The sequence below is a fragment of the Siniperca chuatsi genome, linkage group LG11, assembly GCF_020085105.1.
Source record: "Siniperca chuatsi isolate FFG_IHB_CAS linkage group LG11, ASM2008510v1, whole genome shotgun sequence".
Lineage (NCBI taxonomy): Eukaryota > Metazoa > Chordata > Actinopteri > Centrarchiformes > Sinipercidae > Siniperca > Siniperca chuatsi.
The window spans coordinates 15,232,996-15,251,071 of NC_058052.1; the positions used below are offsets into that span (position 1 = coordinate 15,232,996).

An 18,076-nucleotide genomic window follows, 5' to 3' on the forward strand; every position below is an offset into this window, starting at 1 on the left:
TCCCTGGGAACAAGCATGGCAGAAACAGAATATCTTTCCCCTCTAGTGGGCTTGATGTTCCCTGTGGTTAAAGAGCCCTGTCTTATCGTATCTGCCTGTGTCAGAGACAAAACAAGACTAACAAATTCTTTCCTGTGTTTTGTTTTCAGCCTGAAGCAACACCAGCAGTAAGCCACGGAGGCAGGCCACTCTGGAAAGAAGAAGAAATGGAGACAGACATTATTGGAATAAACAACTTCAGAAAAGTGGACTTGGGTCAGATACCGAAGAGTATGAGAAAATATTGCAGAGTAACTTTAGTGTATGTGTGTGTGTGAGAGTGTGTGTGTGTGTGTGTGTGTGTGTGTGTGTGTGTGTGTGTGTGAGTGTGTCTGTGTGTTTGTTTCATATCCCAGTGGGGACTTTAACCTGAATGCACACTAACCCAAAATTTGAGGTCCCCACAGGTAAAGACTGCCTTTTAAGGGTTAAGACTTGGTTTTAGGGTACAGGTTACAGTTAGGTTAGGGTAAGAGTTAAGGTTAGGCACTTAGTTGTGCTGGTTAAGGTTAGGGTAAGGGGCTAGGGAAAGTATTATGTCAATGATAGTGAAACAAACGTGTGTGTGTGTGTGTGTGTGTGTGTGTGTGTGTGTGTGTGTGTGTGTGTGTGTGTGTGTGTGTGTGTGTGTGTGTGTGGGCAACCATGCACGCGTCTGCAGTATGCATGTGTGGGTCATTGTGAGTGTGTTTATTTCTATCTTTGATCTAAAAATATATCTCTGAGATTTATTCAGCACTTAAGTGTTTGATATGAGTTCTCGACACCAACAGCCGTCAGAAGACTTGCGGCTGCATATTGCCATATAACTCCTGTGTGAACCACAATCCTAAAATTAAACCGATGTCAGTGCGTTGCTCAGAGTGGTAATAACCATTACAATGATAGTCATAGAGCAGCAGTAATAATAACTCTGTAACTAACTGTCCTCCAAGTGCTCTGACAGTAATCAAAGTCTGAACACAGTCTTCTGTTTCAACATGCATTACATATACAGATGGTGGCACATGCATGGCTCACTGTCAGACCACTTGAGACCTACTCAGGCCGAGACTTTCAAATCCAAGGAAAAGAAAACTCCCAATGACCTCAGCCATTACAGATTGCATGAATTTCAATAACTTTGAAAGGTATTTTTGGTTTGAATCTTGTGTTTAAATGTAGTGGATCGATAAATGTAGTGGATCGATGTCCCTTTTTTTTCTAAATGGTGGATTTGTCATTTTTAAACCCATCTTTTCATATATTCCATATTATCAAAATGTGGAGATGTGGCATGGTTATAGTACAGAAGGCAGTGGAGAAAAGCAGCACAAAGACTTTTAAACTCCTGCTCTGAAGTGAGGGTCTGTGCAACTTTGTGAATCATCTACTGTTGAAAACATTCCCACAGCACTGAATACTGATGTCAGATGCAATCCCGAGGTGACAAAAATTCTCTTCTCTGTTGAGATGAGCGACATGTAGATAATATTTTTGTATTTTTCTGTTGCTATGGCCAGAGGGGAAAAAAACTTGACTCCCAGTCCATGTAGCAGCCAATGTACAAAACAACTGGGATGTAATTCAATGCATGCAAGATGTAAAACGTTGCATTCACTTGCCTTTCTGAAACCTATTGCTTGCGCGTTTTGGCAATAGCGCTGCTTTCTAGTGATAGCTTCGTAATGCATTACTGTACATGCTTGCACCTGAACAAAGAGGTGACCTTTTAGTACTGAACTGGCTTCTTTTCAACATCTAATTTATTCATCAAAAAAGGAAAACTTTTTGATACCTAGAAATTAGATCAGTCACCGCTGTATAACACCCCTCATCTGTAGTGTCTTCAGAGTGTCTGTAAAGTGAGTTTCAACAATGGTTTGTAGCATCATAAGATGAGCAAAGAGAAGACACGCTCCACTTTCCTGTGCTGGCACTGAGATCGTCCCTGAGCAGCATTTCTCTATAAGCTGGGGAAAGGACTAAAAAATACAGCACTCAACGCAAAGCTATCCTCTGTTAGTTCTTGTTGGGTCAAGCTCTGTTTTTTTTTCTGTGTAAACACATTAAAAATCTTTTTATTTTGTGCTTTGTTCATTTCATGGTGAAGAGAGTGAACTACGAATGACCTGATTAAAAATTGTTTTTTCTTCTGCAGACGTATGGGATGAGTAATGGTTTTATGCAATCACACTGTAATACTAACAACCATATAATGTGGGTTTGAAGTGAAATAGTTTAACAAAGAGAAAAAAAGTGGTTTGTGTAAATAAGCAGAAGCTGCAGGTGACGTTTGTGTTTTAAGAAGTACAAAAGTTTTGTATTCATGGTGTTTATTTGCACTGAGCTTCAGGGTGATAAGGGAAATGTGTTTCTTATGGATATTATTGAAAAATACAAATATGCTGGCACTGAAATGAGAATAAACTGTTTTGGTGGTTCATGTTTTTGAATGGATAACCATCAGTGAAAATAAACTTATCCTGAGCCGAGGAGTCTGTGATGATGGACTAAAATCCAGCGAATGGAAGACAGTGAGTGATCGAACTCACTCAAAGCGATTTTGAATACTGCTGTTTTCATGAGGACGACCACAATCACCACAAAGACAGCCCCTCAGAGAAGCATCTGATATGTGACTGCTTTGCCAGTGGTTTCATAAAAACAGCCAAAACAACGATGCAGGACTACAGACTGTTGGATATTAACATGACGTCTAAAATGACCAACCCCTCTGTTGTCGGTAATGCCATAAGAAAAACACAAAAACAAGAAGTCATTTGGCATTTTTGATGTGCATCATGACTGTTTTGATGACTATTTACACTGACTCCTTTCTCTCCAGCACTGGTGTATTCACAATAGAAGCGGTGTCTGCGTGTGCCGATATGACAGTCTTTGCAGAGGATGGCTGTGCCATGAGTCACATATTTTAGCAGATGTTACATAACATATGACAGAAATGTATCTATGGGTAGGAATTCTGTGATATGATGCTTGCGGGTAGGTGTTTGTGTATGTGAAACTGTCAACTGCACTGGCAGTGGGAGACTCGCTGTGAGCTGTGTACTGTGAGCACATTTGTAAACACACCTGATGATGAATACAATGAAAACGACAACTATATCTATTTTCTCTTGCAAAACCCAGACCTGTGTTTTCTTTTCCTGTTTGTTTGCACCACCAATGTAGATGTGTGAAATATGCTTTTACTGGCAGCAATCATCTGTTACCACACGTGCACAACCTTGTGTGCAGTATCACCCACACAATAATATTTTAATTATTAATCTTAATTAATCTCATTTTACTTTTAATGTCTCATTTCCTTTCCCTAACCTTCTTTTTTGCACCTCAACCAGAGGTACTGTGTAGTTTTACAACATGAACAAAAGATATGAAATGCAGAATATGAGATATAGAAACCCAATGATATCAATGAATATTTGTAGTTTTAAATTAGGTAATAAGGTGGACCAATAGTACAAAATGTGGACAACTTCATGTTGCCAAATCTGAACGTTGTGAAAATCTGAATCTGAATTTTGAGATCAAATAGTTATATTAATATTTGAGAGTTTAAAATCTGATAATGCTAAAACATTTTTTGATTTATAATGATTATTTTTACATTACATTTTTTTGATAAGAGTGCCTTAAATTTGATTATTTAAGAATTATTACTTTTAGGAATTACATGGTTTCACCCGCAGCGTATGAAAACAGAGGTGCACCGCCACAAACATCAAAAGAAATTATTACACTTTTATGAAATATAATATTAAGCTTCAAAGAAAACAAGCAGAGGCACTACTTCATTCAGAAAACATCTACTGTTATTTAATGAGTGAGGCGACTGTTTAAACCATCATCTAGTAGCTAAATTGATAACAAGACAAGATGCATTAGGATCAGTCTGAATCAGCTCAGCAGGTGACAATGATTGATCGATCACATCATACATTTGCTTCGCAGTAATTAAGCAGAGCAGTATATCACAATCTCACAATCTCTATAAATTCTTGCAGGTTAGGAGAAGTAGAAATAACTAATTTCCTGGGGGAAACCCTTAATTTATTTGTATTTTATTAAAGATTTTAATAAAATATAAGAGCGTGCTGAGCGGGACATTTTATTTGTCAGTGCTTTCTGGTGGACAAACAAATTTAAGCAAAAATTTCCTACATACCAGTAGGAATATATCTGTAAATATCGACCCTGCTGATGCATCATTAATGCTCTAACTTATAGAAAATATCTGATGTTTCTTTATGGCAACTACTGCAGGCACTCGCAACCACCTTCATAAACCTGCAGTAGGTTGACATCTCATATAGACTAAGCAGGAGATGTTCTTGTTCCAGTCAGAACAGTGGAGTATCTTACACACACACACACATAATATAGACTTTCACCATGGTGACAGCTCATTAGTAATTCATACAGAAAAGTGGGAAGCACTTCGAAAATCGAAAAGCATAGAGGTGTGATCTGAAATGTGTGTATGTTGATCTGTGAACCTTGGATGTGACGCGTTGAATAAAAAAAGCGGATGAGAATGGTGGAAGATGAAAAAAAAGGTAGAAAACAGACCATTTGTTATGATCAAGCAATTAGCTTCAAAGCTTAGTTCTCTCAACAAAGTTTCCATAGTAACATTGCTGTTCCTGCTAGATGAGGAAAGAGAGAGGCGGAAAGTTTGGGCTACGCTAAGAGCACCATCACAAAAACACACACACACGCCTTCCTTAAAATATTGTTGAAATAAATTAGCATAATAACCCACAAACGTTCAACATGAGCACAGTTAGACTGAGCTGCAAGATATCTCCACAATGGATTAGCATCTTTCTTGTAATTTCCTTGAATGGAAAGCACTCGTTATTTACAAAGAACAGTACAGTAAATGGCAGAAAAAACAAGTGCAAGAGAGAGAGAGAAGAGAAAGCGACAGGAGGGAGAGGAAATCAGTGCGAATGGGAGATGCTGTGCACTCTTAATGGACCATTGTAGTCAACAGGAGATGAGCTAAATAAAACATTAAAGCTGGTATTATGTCATTTCCACTGCGCCATCCAACCTCTGTGTACCATAAATCAGTGGGTGTGAGAATACTAGGCCACCACTACATTTATCCCACAGTAGGGCATGTTATCTTGGCTCATCCATATTCATGACTCTATCACTATAACCCTATGTTCTGCTGGGAGGTGTTTCTGCAAAGGTAACCCCTCTACTGTAGGTGCAGTTCACAGCTCGACTTCTTGAACTTCTTCATTTGAATACCGTTAGCGTGACTCTGCCTTACTGCAGAGTTTACAGTACACTGAATTAGCTGTGGTAATTGATTGTATAATTGTTCCACACCACACAAAGGAGTATCCGTGAGTCACAGTAATGGTACCCACAGAACCAGTAGATTGGAAGTTACAGTTTCCTCTGTGTGATCCTGTACAACTGCATCACTATGAGAAGCATTTGTTGAAAATTTCAAAATGGAGATACATCTTCAGTTGACATTTTAAAACACGTGGGGCAAACGGATCGCACAAAGCAAAACAGCGGAGGGATTTCATTACTATACAGCACTGTCTCTTCATGAGTGTGAAGCAATTGTAAACACTGAGTCATCCCTCCTGACAACTGGCAGAAGAATGGCTTTCAGTGGAGGAACAACGCTAGCTGTTAAAATTTCTGAACTTCTCTTTGATTCAATTGTACTTTCATTTAGTAATAACAATGCCTGCCTGATGGAAAAGGTTAGACTGATGGTGTAGGTGTAGAGAGAGTGATTTTAATTTATAAAAACCTCTTACAATAATCACAAAAAACAAGGACTGACAACGAGCACCAGAGAATGTTTCTTTTTGTCTCATTACATAAATACACAAACATTAGAGCCATTTAACCTGCACGTTTGAATACACCATTCCACAAATCAAAGACAACAGACATATAGTTTAGGCTTCTCTAACTTCACCTGCCACATGTGTCTGCATGCTCCTAACTGGCTGTTGTCGTCAGCAGTGGTGATGTGACCCCAGACAACCCAGTAGCAACAGATTTCCACTCCGCCGCTCTGCTCCATGCAGCAGCTTGTTCATTGTCAGAGCCCGTCAGAGCTTCCCTGTCGCCATCACAATATTCAGCCCCACAGCTCCTGCTGGCATTTTAGACAGTGGATCACAGGCTAGCAGGTGACACAAGCAGCCAGACACATGCATCTGCATCAACACCAAAGTACTAGTGGTGTGTTAATTCTTGAAGACAGAGATTGGATGTTATATAGCAGCAATCTAATACCTCTGCAGAGATACCTGACCTGTCCAGGCTGATTTATTCTTGCAGGGCTACAGGCTAACCTTAGACCTGGAACACATCAACTGTCCTTTTAAAGGTCAAGGCAGATGGACCAGGTGAGGACAGAGAGAATAAAATGAAACAGTTCTGGATCCCTGTTGTCAGAGATTAAACCTTATTAAACTGAATATTTGGTACTATCATTGGGTTGAGCAAATTTTCAGATCCTACTGACAACATCCTTTCAAAACTCCTGATAGTTTAGAAATAAATGGGTTCCAAGTTGTAGGGAAAGCTTTTTGGCACAGCAGCACTTTGACCTAAATGCTACCATCAGCATGCTAACATGCTCACAATGACAATGCTAACATGCTGATGTTAAGCAGATATAATGTTTACCATGCTCACCATCTTAGTTTAGCATTTTAACATGCTAACATTTTCTAATTAGCACAAAACACGAAGTATAACTGAGGCTGAGGAATATAATCCATTTTGCATAAACTGAAATATTGGACAAATAAAAAATTTGGCCTGATGGTGAAGCTAGATGAAAAGTAAAAGGATCACCAATCTGATTACAATTTATTTAGGACGGCATGAATGTCTCCACAAAATTTCATGGCAATCCATCCAAAAGTTGTTAAGATATTTTAGTCTGGACCAAAGTGGTGGACTGACCGACAGACCGACATTGCCATTCCTAGAGCCATGCCGCTAGCATGACTAAAAATGGTTATAAAACCAGTATCTATTAGTCACAGTACCATGATTTCAACATATTATCTCTTGCCCCAAACTAAAATCTTAAAACAGTTGAAACTCTGTGTGCAAAAAAATCTTATCCTATAAGATAAAACAAGATTCAAGACTCAACAGTAGACGGTGTAATCCAGCTGTGTTCAAGGTCAAATGACACATTTCAGTAAAGTTCAGTAAAATAGCAATAATAATGTCAAATACGGTGTTTAAATTGATGCCCCTGTTGTAAATTTGTGTCTTATCTGCATTTGTGACCAAGACCAATGGTTACATAATAATGAAATTATATCATGAGTAACCCTGACAGATTATTCCAGTATTTTTAACCTTGTTTCAAGCTAAAGACAACAAGGCTGGCGCTCCAGTCAAGCAGAGACATTGTTTTGGCTTCTGCTATAATCCAAATATGTCTCTTGCTGTTTTTCAAATGAGGAAGCTTTGCCAAGTGCCAAACACTCCTCCAGTAAAAAGCTTTTTGCTGTTCCTGCTCCACGGCTGGCCAGAGAAGCTTTAATTAAAACTCTGATCTGACACATTCACTGTTTCAGCCCCTGACTGCACCAGTGTACACTTAGAGGGATGTGTGTGTGTGTGTGTGTGTGTGTGTGTGTGTGTGTGTGTGTGTGTGTGTGTGTGTGTGTGTGTGTGTGTGTGTGCATATGCATCCATTAGTGTGCACCAGCATTGCAAGCAGATGTCTGTGCATGTGTGTGCACATACAGGTGTTTTTTTGCATATGTTTTTTTTTTTTTTGCATATTTATGTACATATGTAAATCTGTGTGTCCGTGTGTGTGTGTGTGTGTGTTGAGATTTATGTGAGTGTTTTGGCAAATAGCATTTGCAATGTGTGTGCACCCTAAAAAATTCATTACAAGATGCACGCTCCATCTAAAATCTATTTCACCATCTGGAGACTTTCATGACAAATCAATCTTGTTTGTTCAAAGAAAAAGTCATTCAATTTAAATAAAACAGGACCTCTTTGAAAACTGCAGACAAGTAAACATTTGATACAAAAAAATATTGAAATTTACTGTCTACCAAAATCCAATTTACCTGATATGGTTGCTCCTTTACTCCATGTTGTAGTTGCCACATTCTGGCTTACATTAATCAAAAGGGACTGAGTGTATGATTGAGGAATGTTACAGGGATGTCCCACAATACCTACACTCTTTCAAACTAGGCTATGCATAAACTGGGCCAGTGAGGAAGCATTTGGCCTAATACTGTATGTATCTGGGCCTCGACTCAGGAGGGGGACAGACAGTGTAATAAGTCTGTCTGTCAGCTGACGGCTACATCTGATGGTTTCCCCCCGTGACTGCTGTCATCTCATCATCCTGCACCCAGCCTGCAGAGCGCACCCAAAACCAGGGATATAAATCTGTAACCAGCATGCAGACATGCACACACATACAAACACAGACAGCCTGTCTGCAGCTGAAATTAAGTTGTCAAAGCTAACAGGCAGCTAGTCAGGTGCTTTGTCTCCCTGTCAACCAACCGTCCCTTCATCTCCATATGTAATAAATGAAGAATTGATAACTACCATTGCCGAAGCCAATGTGCAGAGGCCTAAATGTATCTATGAAAGTAAAGGGGGAAATATAAACTTGTCTCATAAAATACAAAGTCAACATTTTTTAAGGGTCTCTGTGATTTTTAAAATTATTTTCCCATTGAGGAGATACAAAGGCTTAGAGAGAGCTATGTTTGGGGGCATTTTTGCTTTGACTGACAGGCGCTTGTTTACTCACCACTCTTCAGCGGTTTAGTTTACACATCCTTGCCTAAATTTAGCTTTCTGTCTTCATCTTTCTGACAAGATGGCAGCAAGACTGTGTATCAAATCCAGACTATAATGTTTAGTACATGCAACATACTAATCTTTATAGTTTAATGTTTTAGCAGTTGGTATGGAAGAAATTAATGTATTTTCCAATGTATACATCTTATACAAATAAGATGTGCACCAACAGATGCCAATCAAACTGTGTTTTTGAAAATGTGCTGTGTGAACTAGACTTAAAGTAAAAGCAAACGTTTTCCAGAGATATAATGTTTGAGTTTAATGTTTTCTGATGTTTCTGGAGCTGTCTCACCCCCAAGTGCAATTTGTCTTAATCTTTTAGCTGTAAGCAGCTGCTCCATTTCCAGTCTTAATTGCATTGTGGGAGAATAGCGTCAATCAACACCACACTCAAGAAGTCAATCAAAAATGAGTATGCAGACTGACATCTTTAAGTACACTTCATTTTGTCAATTTTCAAGTGTTAACACACTAAATACTCAAAAGCTTCCAGCTAGAATTAGGTTGAACTGTAAAACAGGGACAAAGCTCCAACTTTTAAACATTTGGTTGATGTCAAAGTTGCTACATCCATGTTTTTCTATCTTTAGTGCAATTTATACACCTGCTACCTAACGTACCTAATGAAGATAACACCTGTCGTGTGCATGGATGTAAATGGTAAATCGTGTACAATGTCAGACCAATCAGTCAAAAACTGATTCTTGAGCAGAAACACCAAGAAATCCAGTGTTTCAATTAAGAGTTCCAGCTAAGCAGAAAATTACCTTACAGTCATGAACACAGACCAAATAAAAGGTGTCCACAGTAACAGAACAAGGCACCAGCTTTTTTAATATATCAGCATTATGTGTGTGGGAGAAAAAGAGAGAGAAAAGGGGGAATGGTCAGGCAGAAAAACAAAAGGCCTAGTTGTATTGGAATAATATGTAAAACACTTTTTCAAAAGTCTCTACAACTTTTCACTAACAAAAACAGTGTAATCAGTAAGTAGTAGGACAGTGACACATTTAAGTGCTGACTTTCAGTTTTAAGGGTGTTTGAGGGTGCTGACACCCTTACTGGTTAGGAATTGTAGCCATTTTGTATATATTTTCTGTCAATTTTATTCTGTTAATTTCATTTTTTATGTAGCAGGACAGTGATCCTAAACAGCCAATCACCTGACCTCACACCAACTGAACATGTGTTTCACTTTGTTTAAGACCAAACTGAAGGGGAAAAAAGCAAGAAGTAAAGTTGTACGCACCATAGACCTGGCAGAGCATCACTAACGAAGATACCAAATGTCTGCTGTTGTCTACTGTATGTGTTGCACACTTGTTTTTGTTGTTTTGTCAACAACGTGGTTCATATATTTAAGGCCTTAAAAGTTGCATGAAATGAATAGTTAAACACTGAAATGGATGAACACTAATCACCCTCTAACGATACACAACCCTTCTCCTCTTTAAAGCAGAATATCAATGGGTCTTGATATTAATCAGTAACTGTTGTATAAGTGAACTGGATGAGACGGAGTATAATGCAGAGCCATTAGAATACTAACGCACTTAGCCTTCATTAGAGGAGGAAAAAGTGGGAAGTGACTACACGGCAAGCAGACTCATCTTTTGTGCTGGTAAATGTAAAAGGCCGGGGAGTTAACTGGGCTGAGCTCCCCATGAGCAGAGATATATAATCTTTTAGGTCACAAACCAGAGGGCGGCTGTCATCACAATCACTGTGGGATGGAAACACTGCAAGGGTTTGAACAGACTGCTAATATATCTCATCCCAAGGGTGGATGATGTCATTCCTAAAATCTGCAGCTATTTTGACGTCCGTGCGAAGGCAGTTGACAGTTCGCACGTGTTAGTCACAAGCGTCACTTCTTGTGTGTCAACACAACAAACCAAAACAAGAATGTTGATTCCGTTCATGTACTAATTCAAATGAAAATTACTTTATTAAGCAAGACCGCCTCGCAAAGTTTGCAAAAGATTTTCTTCATTCAAAACAATTAACAACTGATTTGAATGAAAACCTGCAGAATGGTAAACATACTGTTCATGCATTGGCACTCCTGTCATCAGAAAATGCGCGCCCACGCACACACACACACACACACACACACACACACACACACTCTCCATGACAGGTGCCATCTTTCTGAGGAAAAAGATCCTCAGAGACTAAATCTGAACACGTCAGCTTACAGGCATTATGGCTACCTCACTGTACAAAGCTGTAACAAGGTCACTCTGACCTTGAACAACAGTTGCAGTAACATCAAAGTTTAACTGAATCTCATGTGTGACTGATTTTCAAATCTCTTGTAAGACAATAGAATATTAATGTAATTTCTTGTTTTTATTTGTATCATATAACAATAGTTAAAAAACAGCTCATCAACGACAGCATGTTTATGTGATTACATCCTCTTTCCAGCACACAAAGGAATAATTGCAAGCATCTTTTGCCAATCAGGCTTTTCATTTGAAGATAACTGTTTGCCAACAAGCAGTAAACAGAGGCATTCATCTGAAAAAGAAATGAGGGGCTCGTTACCCTGGCTTTGCAAATGTGGCTCCGTCTGAAAATCTGCATTAAACAACTCCAATCAGCTTCTCAGTCACAGCTTACTTAAGATTCTGATCACAGAATTGTGGGAAATTGCATCACACCTGCATATGTGACAGGTGACAGAGTGGCAGAGAGACACAGAGGCAGACGGATGGATGGGGACAGCGTAGGAACTGCTACTGATTGGACTGGTTACCCTGTGGGTACAAATAGCAGCAGAGAGCGAGCGTGAGAAGGGAAAGGAAAGTATGTTTTCGCATTTCAGCTTCGGCCACACACAGGTTTTCTATTAGATGACAGATGACACGCTTCACACCCTGCACATTGCAGATATCACTCAGCGCAGCACTTACCTCCTCCTCCCTCTCTCTACCTCACCTCTCCATCTGGCTACTGCCTCATCCCAATTTTACCCCCTGCCCACCACCTCCACCACCCCCCCCCCACATGCATCCATACATTGTCTGTTTCTCTGTCAGCATGTCTTCCTTTCCAGCACTGAAGCTCTAGCCAAGTATATTAATGAAGTTAATTGGATTGTCGCCTGCGGGGAAGCAGCACAACTTTTACAAAGTTCCGTTAATGTTACCTCAATTCAATCAGCAGTTGCCCGTCTTCCTGCATTTTGTGTGTGTATCTATGTGCATGGAGAGACACTGGGTGTGTATATGTTTGTGTTTGTGTCTATGTGTTTGGACGTGTCTTTCTCCCTGAGCCGCATTACCAGCAGTTTGGCAGAAATTAGCCATAATCATATTAGGCGCTCTCCCTCCTCGTCTGCCGCAAGGATAAATGTGGGACAGAATTAGCAGTACGTTTCCTTCCCAGTTATCTCATGCCAATGATCATCTCTCCTGACAAAAACAGCAGCTTAAGTGTTAACAAAGACACTCTGATACTGACACTGGAATTTAATGTGAAGAAGAATTGCCACTCGAGACATTTGAAATCTCAAATGTGATGACCTTGTGTCGGCTTGTCACCGTGGCCGCTCAGTAATGACATGATGCAGGTGTCAGAGGTTAGTGGCGAGACAGCGGCATTAACTCCACCCTGCTGCCATGCTTTTCTATGGAGCTAATTCCCTGCCAAAACTACAAACAAACAAAACATGTTTTACAAAATGCCCTACGATTCACTAACAAACACAGTGTGGTTTGCAAAACACCATTAACAAACTAATACGTTTTGTTTTGCAAATACAAACGTACCTATCAAACAAATACACAGCATTTTGCTAAGATATGCTTCAGAAACAAATACAGCATGTGTGACAAGTACAAAAAAATATATCCTACAAAGACAAAAAAAACATCACTTTTGGCCTAATCTTTCCAGCGTTCTGTCTAGCTGAGTGTACACCACGAGAAATGCCATAGCTTTCTGTTGTCATTTACCGATAAAATGTTTGTGGTTTAAGGGCCAATGTATCATTTGTGTATTTTGGTGGACGTAGCTAGGTTTACATGCGCACCTACTATCTGTATGAAGTATCACAGAGCAATAAACTGATTGATGAAAACTTGGTGTAAGCTAGGTTAGCTCCTGTGGTCATGCACTTCATGCTATATATTAATCCTACCCTAACTTGTGGAGTTTAGTTAAGATTTGATTTTTCACCAGAAACAACCACAAACGCTCATAGTGCCACCTGCTGTCGTGGAGGGCGAATTACGCAGGACATTTGTGAGAAAATCCTCAGCACAATCACGGCAGAACAATTGTGCCAAACATCACGTGATTTTTTTTTGGCTTTGTAGGATATATTTTTTTGTACTTGTAAAACATGTTATATTTGTTTCTGAAGCATGATGTATTAGCAATATGTTGTGTATTTGTTTGATAGGTACATTTTGTATTTGCAAAACAAAATGTATTAGTTTGTTATTGCTGTTTTGCAAACCACACTGTGTTTGTTAGTGAATCGTAGGGCATTTGTAAAACATCTTTTGTTTGTTAAGTTTTGGCAGGATATTAGCTCCATACTAAGAGGGAAGCCCCCTGAGGATCATGTGGCCCAGAGAAAAGGGTGTTACATATTTCACTTGCTGACAAGTCACCAACATATCCACACTGCATACCATTGTCTCACCATGGTCCTTCACCTTGTGGCCTTATTCCCAAATATGTGAGTGTGTGTGGACATGACTGAGGTAGTTCACTATGTGCCACAGATTTTATAAGCACTAGCAGGTCTCTCCATATTTACTCTCCCCTGACAGTGACCTTGCTGCTCTGTCTCCACGGTGTCTCCACCCCCTACGTCTGAATGCCAGCACTGTCAATCAAACTGCCTCCTCGCCACCCCCCAGCACCACCTTAGGGACTATTCTAATGAGGTGCATGTTGGCATTATGAGACAAAAGGCTGCTTGTGAGACACAAGGGCAGTCATTACCATGTGTGCGTGGAGACAGTGATAGCTTTGGTCCAGCAACAGTTTTATTTTTAATGCAAGGGCTGGATATAGTTAATGTAATATTTCGATATGATAACCTGAGTTTCAGTACTACAACAATGCTTTTTTTAAATCAATAGCTTATTTTAAGAAATATGAACATGTTTTTCATTTAACAAAAGGAGTCTCAATTGTTAAATATTGTCCAAACACAAACAGCTGTAGACTTTGCCTAATAACAAAATGTGTTATAAAAATGTCAACATTTTGATCTACATCAGGAAGTATCTGCTCTCGGTAGTTGACAATACTCAATGCCACAGACACATTTCGGTCATACATCGATATCCAGCCGTGCACACTGCAGGTAAACATTTACCTCAACTGTCCATTTTTTAACTATGCAAAGTTTAATTCGTTGTCACTTCGTCTCCTTTAAGACTGCTAAAAGTTGTTTGGGGAGACTTGGCATGAGTGTGCGTTTGTGGATCTGCAGCAACAAACAGTTAGGCAGTAGTGCCAGCTGTTTGCAGTCCAGGCACAAAGAAGAACAAGCTTCCCAGGAATTGGTGGTCACACTGGTATTCTCGGGGACACACACACACACACACACACACACACACACACACACCTTCCCCTTACAGACAGACAATCAAAGAGGATTTACTGTTGCAGTGTCAAACCTGCTTCCCATTTCCCTTTTTTCTGCTCTTTCTACACACTCACACATGCAAACACACATGACTCTAATACATGCACACACACACACACACACACACACACACACACACACACACACTATGAACTGCATCTTAAAAGGTGGTCGATCAAACATTTAATTTTGCTCCAGTGCTGACAAAGGCTTCTCACCAAGACAAGCCGCTTTTATCGACTGGCATCCAGAGGGCCCCAGCAGCTATTATAGCAGCAATGAGTGACTGGCCCAGTCAATAGACTTTCTATTAGTAGACTGCTCCCACAGTCCCAAGCCAGCACGCACACACAGTGAGAGTGAGAGAGAAGGGAAGAGAGACTTGGGAGCTCTATGAAGGTCAGGTAAGGAGCAGCGAACCCCCCCCGAGGGAAATGCGTTGTGTGGGAGCGGGTGTGTGTGAGAGAGAAACCAGGAGTAGATCAATAAGAGGAATAAATAGGCACTGACACCAGGCTCAGATATCAGAGACATAGATACTAGCAACTCCTAGATACATGGACAGGTCCTTGCTCATCACACATGCACGCAGAAACAGATTACTGTCATTGACACATTAGTAAACAAACTCCCACAAAGCCACAAAGTCATGTTTATACTGTAGCATTTCAAAACAATAACAAATGACCTTAGCTCTTATATATAGTACACAGTATGTGAATGTGATGGCAAGGCTTCAGTGACCTTGGTCCTGCCTGCCCGAGGCAAATTTAGACTGATCTAGATGAGCTGTGAGGTGCTCATGCTGCTTCGCTCTAACAGAGGGAGTAATAGCCAAGGCAAACACCCTCATTCATCTCTGAGCATCTCACATAATACCACCTATCATTAATGATACTACACTGCTTAAACAGACGAAGATTAATCTGACAGAGCAGGAGAGAGAGTGAGTCAAACAGAAAAACAGCAAGGATCAAGAGCCCTTCAGACTTTGACTCAAGCTGCATGCAGGTGTGTTTTTTACAATTCCAGCAGTGGAGTTGCAGTCCATGTTGAGATACGTTGGCTACTGCAAGAAGTCCACTTATAAAGATTTATATGTAAATTAAGTTGTGTCTAACTTCAAACTAAAATACTGAGATTCAGACTTTCACCTAAGTTTATTTCAGTCTGTAAACTCATGTGGAACAGATTATCATGTCAATCATTAATAAAATGATTAGTCAGTCTAAATTAAAGCAGCAGCCATTGTCATTGTTGAAAATCTACCATAATGCAGCTGTTACAAATGAAGTTTGGATGAAAGAAAGGAGGAAGACAATGTAACCATTTGTGAGTAATGGACATTATTGTACCTTACCACAATATACCTATATGTTTACCAGTTAGCTGGCTAGCATCTAACTTGACTTATAACTTGTAACCTACTAAGGATTTTAAGTACATTGTTATGGAAATGTGCAGTTTGCATACTAATTTTTAATAAAGACAGTTATGGATAATTGAGTCACAAAACCTAATAAAAATAAACAAAAAATAAAAATATGCAACACAATTTCCCAGTTTCTTAATTTTTGGAATGAAAGCGTTACAGCTGGCAATCATTATATACATTACCTCATCATTTTATTTTGATTCAAGGTTCTACAATTGGATTATTTATGTTTCACAGGCCAATAGGCCTCTTGTCACAGCAGACATTTTGACTTGTCAAATTGGGAAAAGCACCAGTGTTACTGATAACATTAATCATGGCTCCGTTCTTTTCAATGAGCTATGACAGTGTGACATTGAGCCAGCATGCACAATACCACAATCCTTAAACTAAAGCAGCTGAATGAAATTCAGCCATAATCAATGTTATCATTTACACATGATTTTCCTACTGTGACATGTGAAATTGTCTTCCGTGAAAAAGGCCTATTTGTTTAAATCTTAATCAACCCCCAACAATTAAACGTAGGAAGACTTTTGTAAGCACCTCATTTGCAACAAAATTTCAAACATGTCAACTTTTTTACACTAAAATATCAGCGGTTTCTTGTGGGCAAAAAAAAAATCTGAGGTTTGACAGTGTAGCAGGTTCAATGTTCATGCTCCGTTGTGCTTTTCTATCCAAAAAAAAATTAATAACACATATTATTAAAAAGAAATGCTTCAGCAAAAAGATATAAAGACAAGAAAAGTCCAGGGTTGACCACACAAATGCAGGAGGCAAAGTAGCCAAGGTCTAAATACATGAGAAAAAGTGCACGCACTAAATAAGCCTTAGCTCAATCAAACATTGCAGTCTGATTTGAGAGACTTACAAGAAAGGCAGTAATTCATGACTAAAACTGGCAAAGGCTAGTGATACAAAATAGATGTGAGCATTTGGAGAAGCAAAGATAGGCTGAATCGTTGTGAAGCTGCCGTCCCTCTAAAGCCTCTTGATCTTTCAGTGTTCAAGACAGATGACCAAGAAGACCTAAGTCTGACCAACGCTTTCAGTCAGTAGATATAAAATGTCAAAGGGATTAAAATACAAAGAAACAGACTTTTGCATTTCAGCCTCAATCTTTGGTTCTTTTGTGCTTCTCTGATGTAGTGCTTCTCTGTGTACAGAGCACTGAGCACACTGAGATGTGTTACTAAGAACAATTTGACAAAAAATTCTTATTTGTTTTATACTTAGAAACTGCTATTTACTAAGCAACATGTGCAGTATTCACTCTAGTGCTGTAAATGGGAGCAACACAACATCCTTGTTCTTGATGTAATTACAATGAATATGCATTTACTTTCAGAGGCCATATATGTTCCTTTTACACATAATCAGAGGGGGCAGCAGCGTGGCTGAGCACAAGGACAAACTAAACAGGAGCAAAATTAGTAAAGACAGAGGACAAAGCTTTCACTTTCATTTGAATAAGTTGTGACAGTCACAAAGAGCTCAGACGCTGTGTACACACAGCTGCTCATAGAACTTATACAAAAAGAATAGTTCTCCCCAAAAATAAAATGCATCTGTCTATCTACTCCCACAGTGTAAATTAAAAGTCCACTGAAGTTCATAAAACCGCTAAATAGTGCTTTGATCCATAACATTTAATCACAGCCTCCTAAACTAATGATATAATGAGGAAACGTGGAATAATTAGATAAACATTGCACAAAATGTTTTAGTTACAAAATATGAGATGTTTGAAGAAATGTAATTAACATTTCTTTTTCCATTTGGGAAAAGGCTGAAATGAAATCTAAAGTAGAAAGTAGAAAAACATGGATGTAGCTTCTTGCAAGTCACCTGCTGCAGATTTCTAAAGGGACATTTTGTGTCAAAGTCTTTGTCAGATATTAGAGCTTTGCAGTGTCTGAGGGGAGCTGAGGTGGGACAAATAGCAAGAACAGATTCATGTGACTGACTGCTGTTCGTTACTTACCAGTCAAACTAAGCTCCAATCCTCACCTATGGTTATGAGGTTAAGGAAATGACCAAAAGAAATCACGGACACAAGCGGTTGTAACGAGTTTCCTGCATATTGTGGCTTGGTTCCCTCTCAGAGACAAGGTTACGGGTAGTCA

General features: G+C 39.4%; 1 protein-coding gene across 4 annotated transcripts in view; it reads left to right on the forward strand.

Moving 5' to 3' along the window:
* zgc:171482 (zinc finger protein) overlaps positions 1 to 3,166 on the forward strand; it is a 51,036-nt gene extending 47,870 nt beyond the window's left edge. For all 4 annotated transcript variants that reach the window (XM_044214968.1, XM_044214971.1, XM_044214970.1 and 1 more), the window contains one exon: positions 150 to 3,166. In XM_044214968.1, the coding sequence (XP_044070903.1) occupies positions 150 to 171 (22 nt within the window). In that variant the 3' untranslated portion in view covers positions 172 to 3,166. The remainder of the gene's footprint in view (positions 1 to 149) is intronic.
* The last annotated feature ends 14,910 nt before the right edge of the window (positions 3,167 to 18,076 follow it).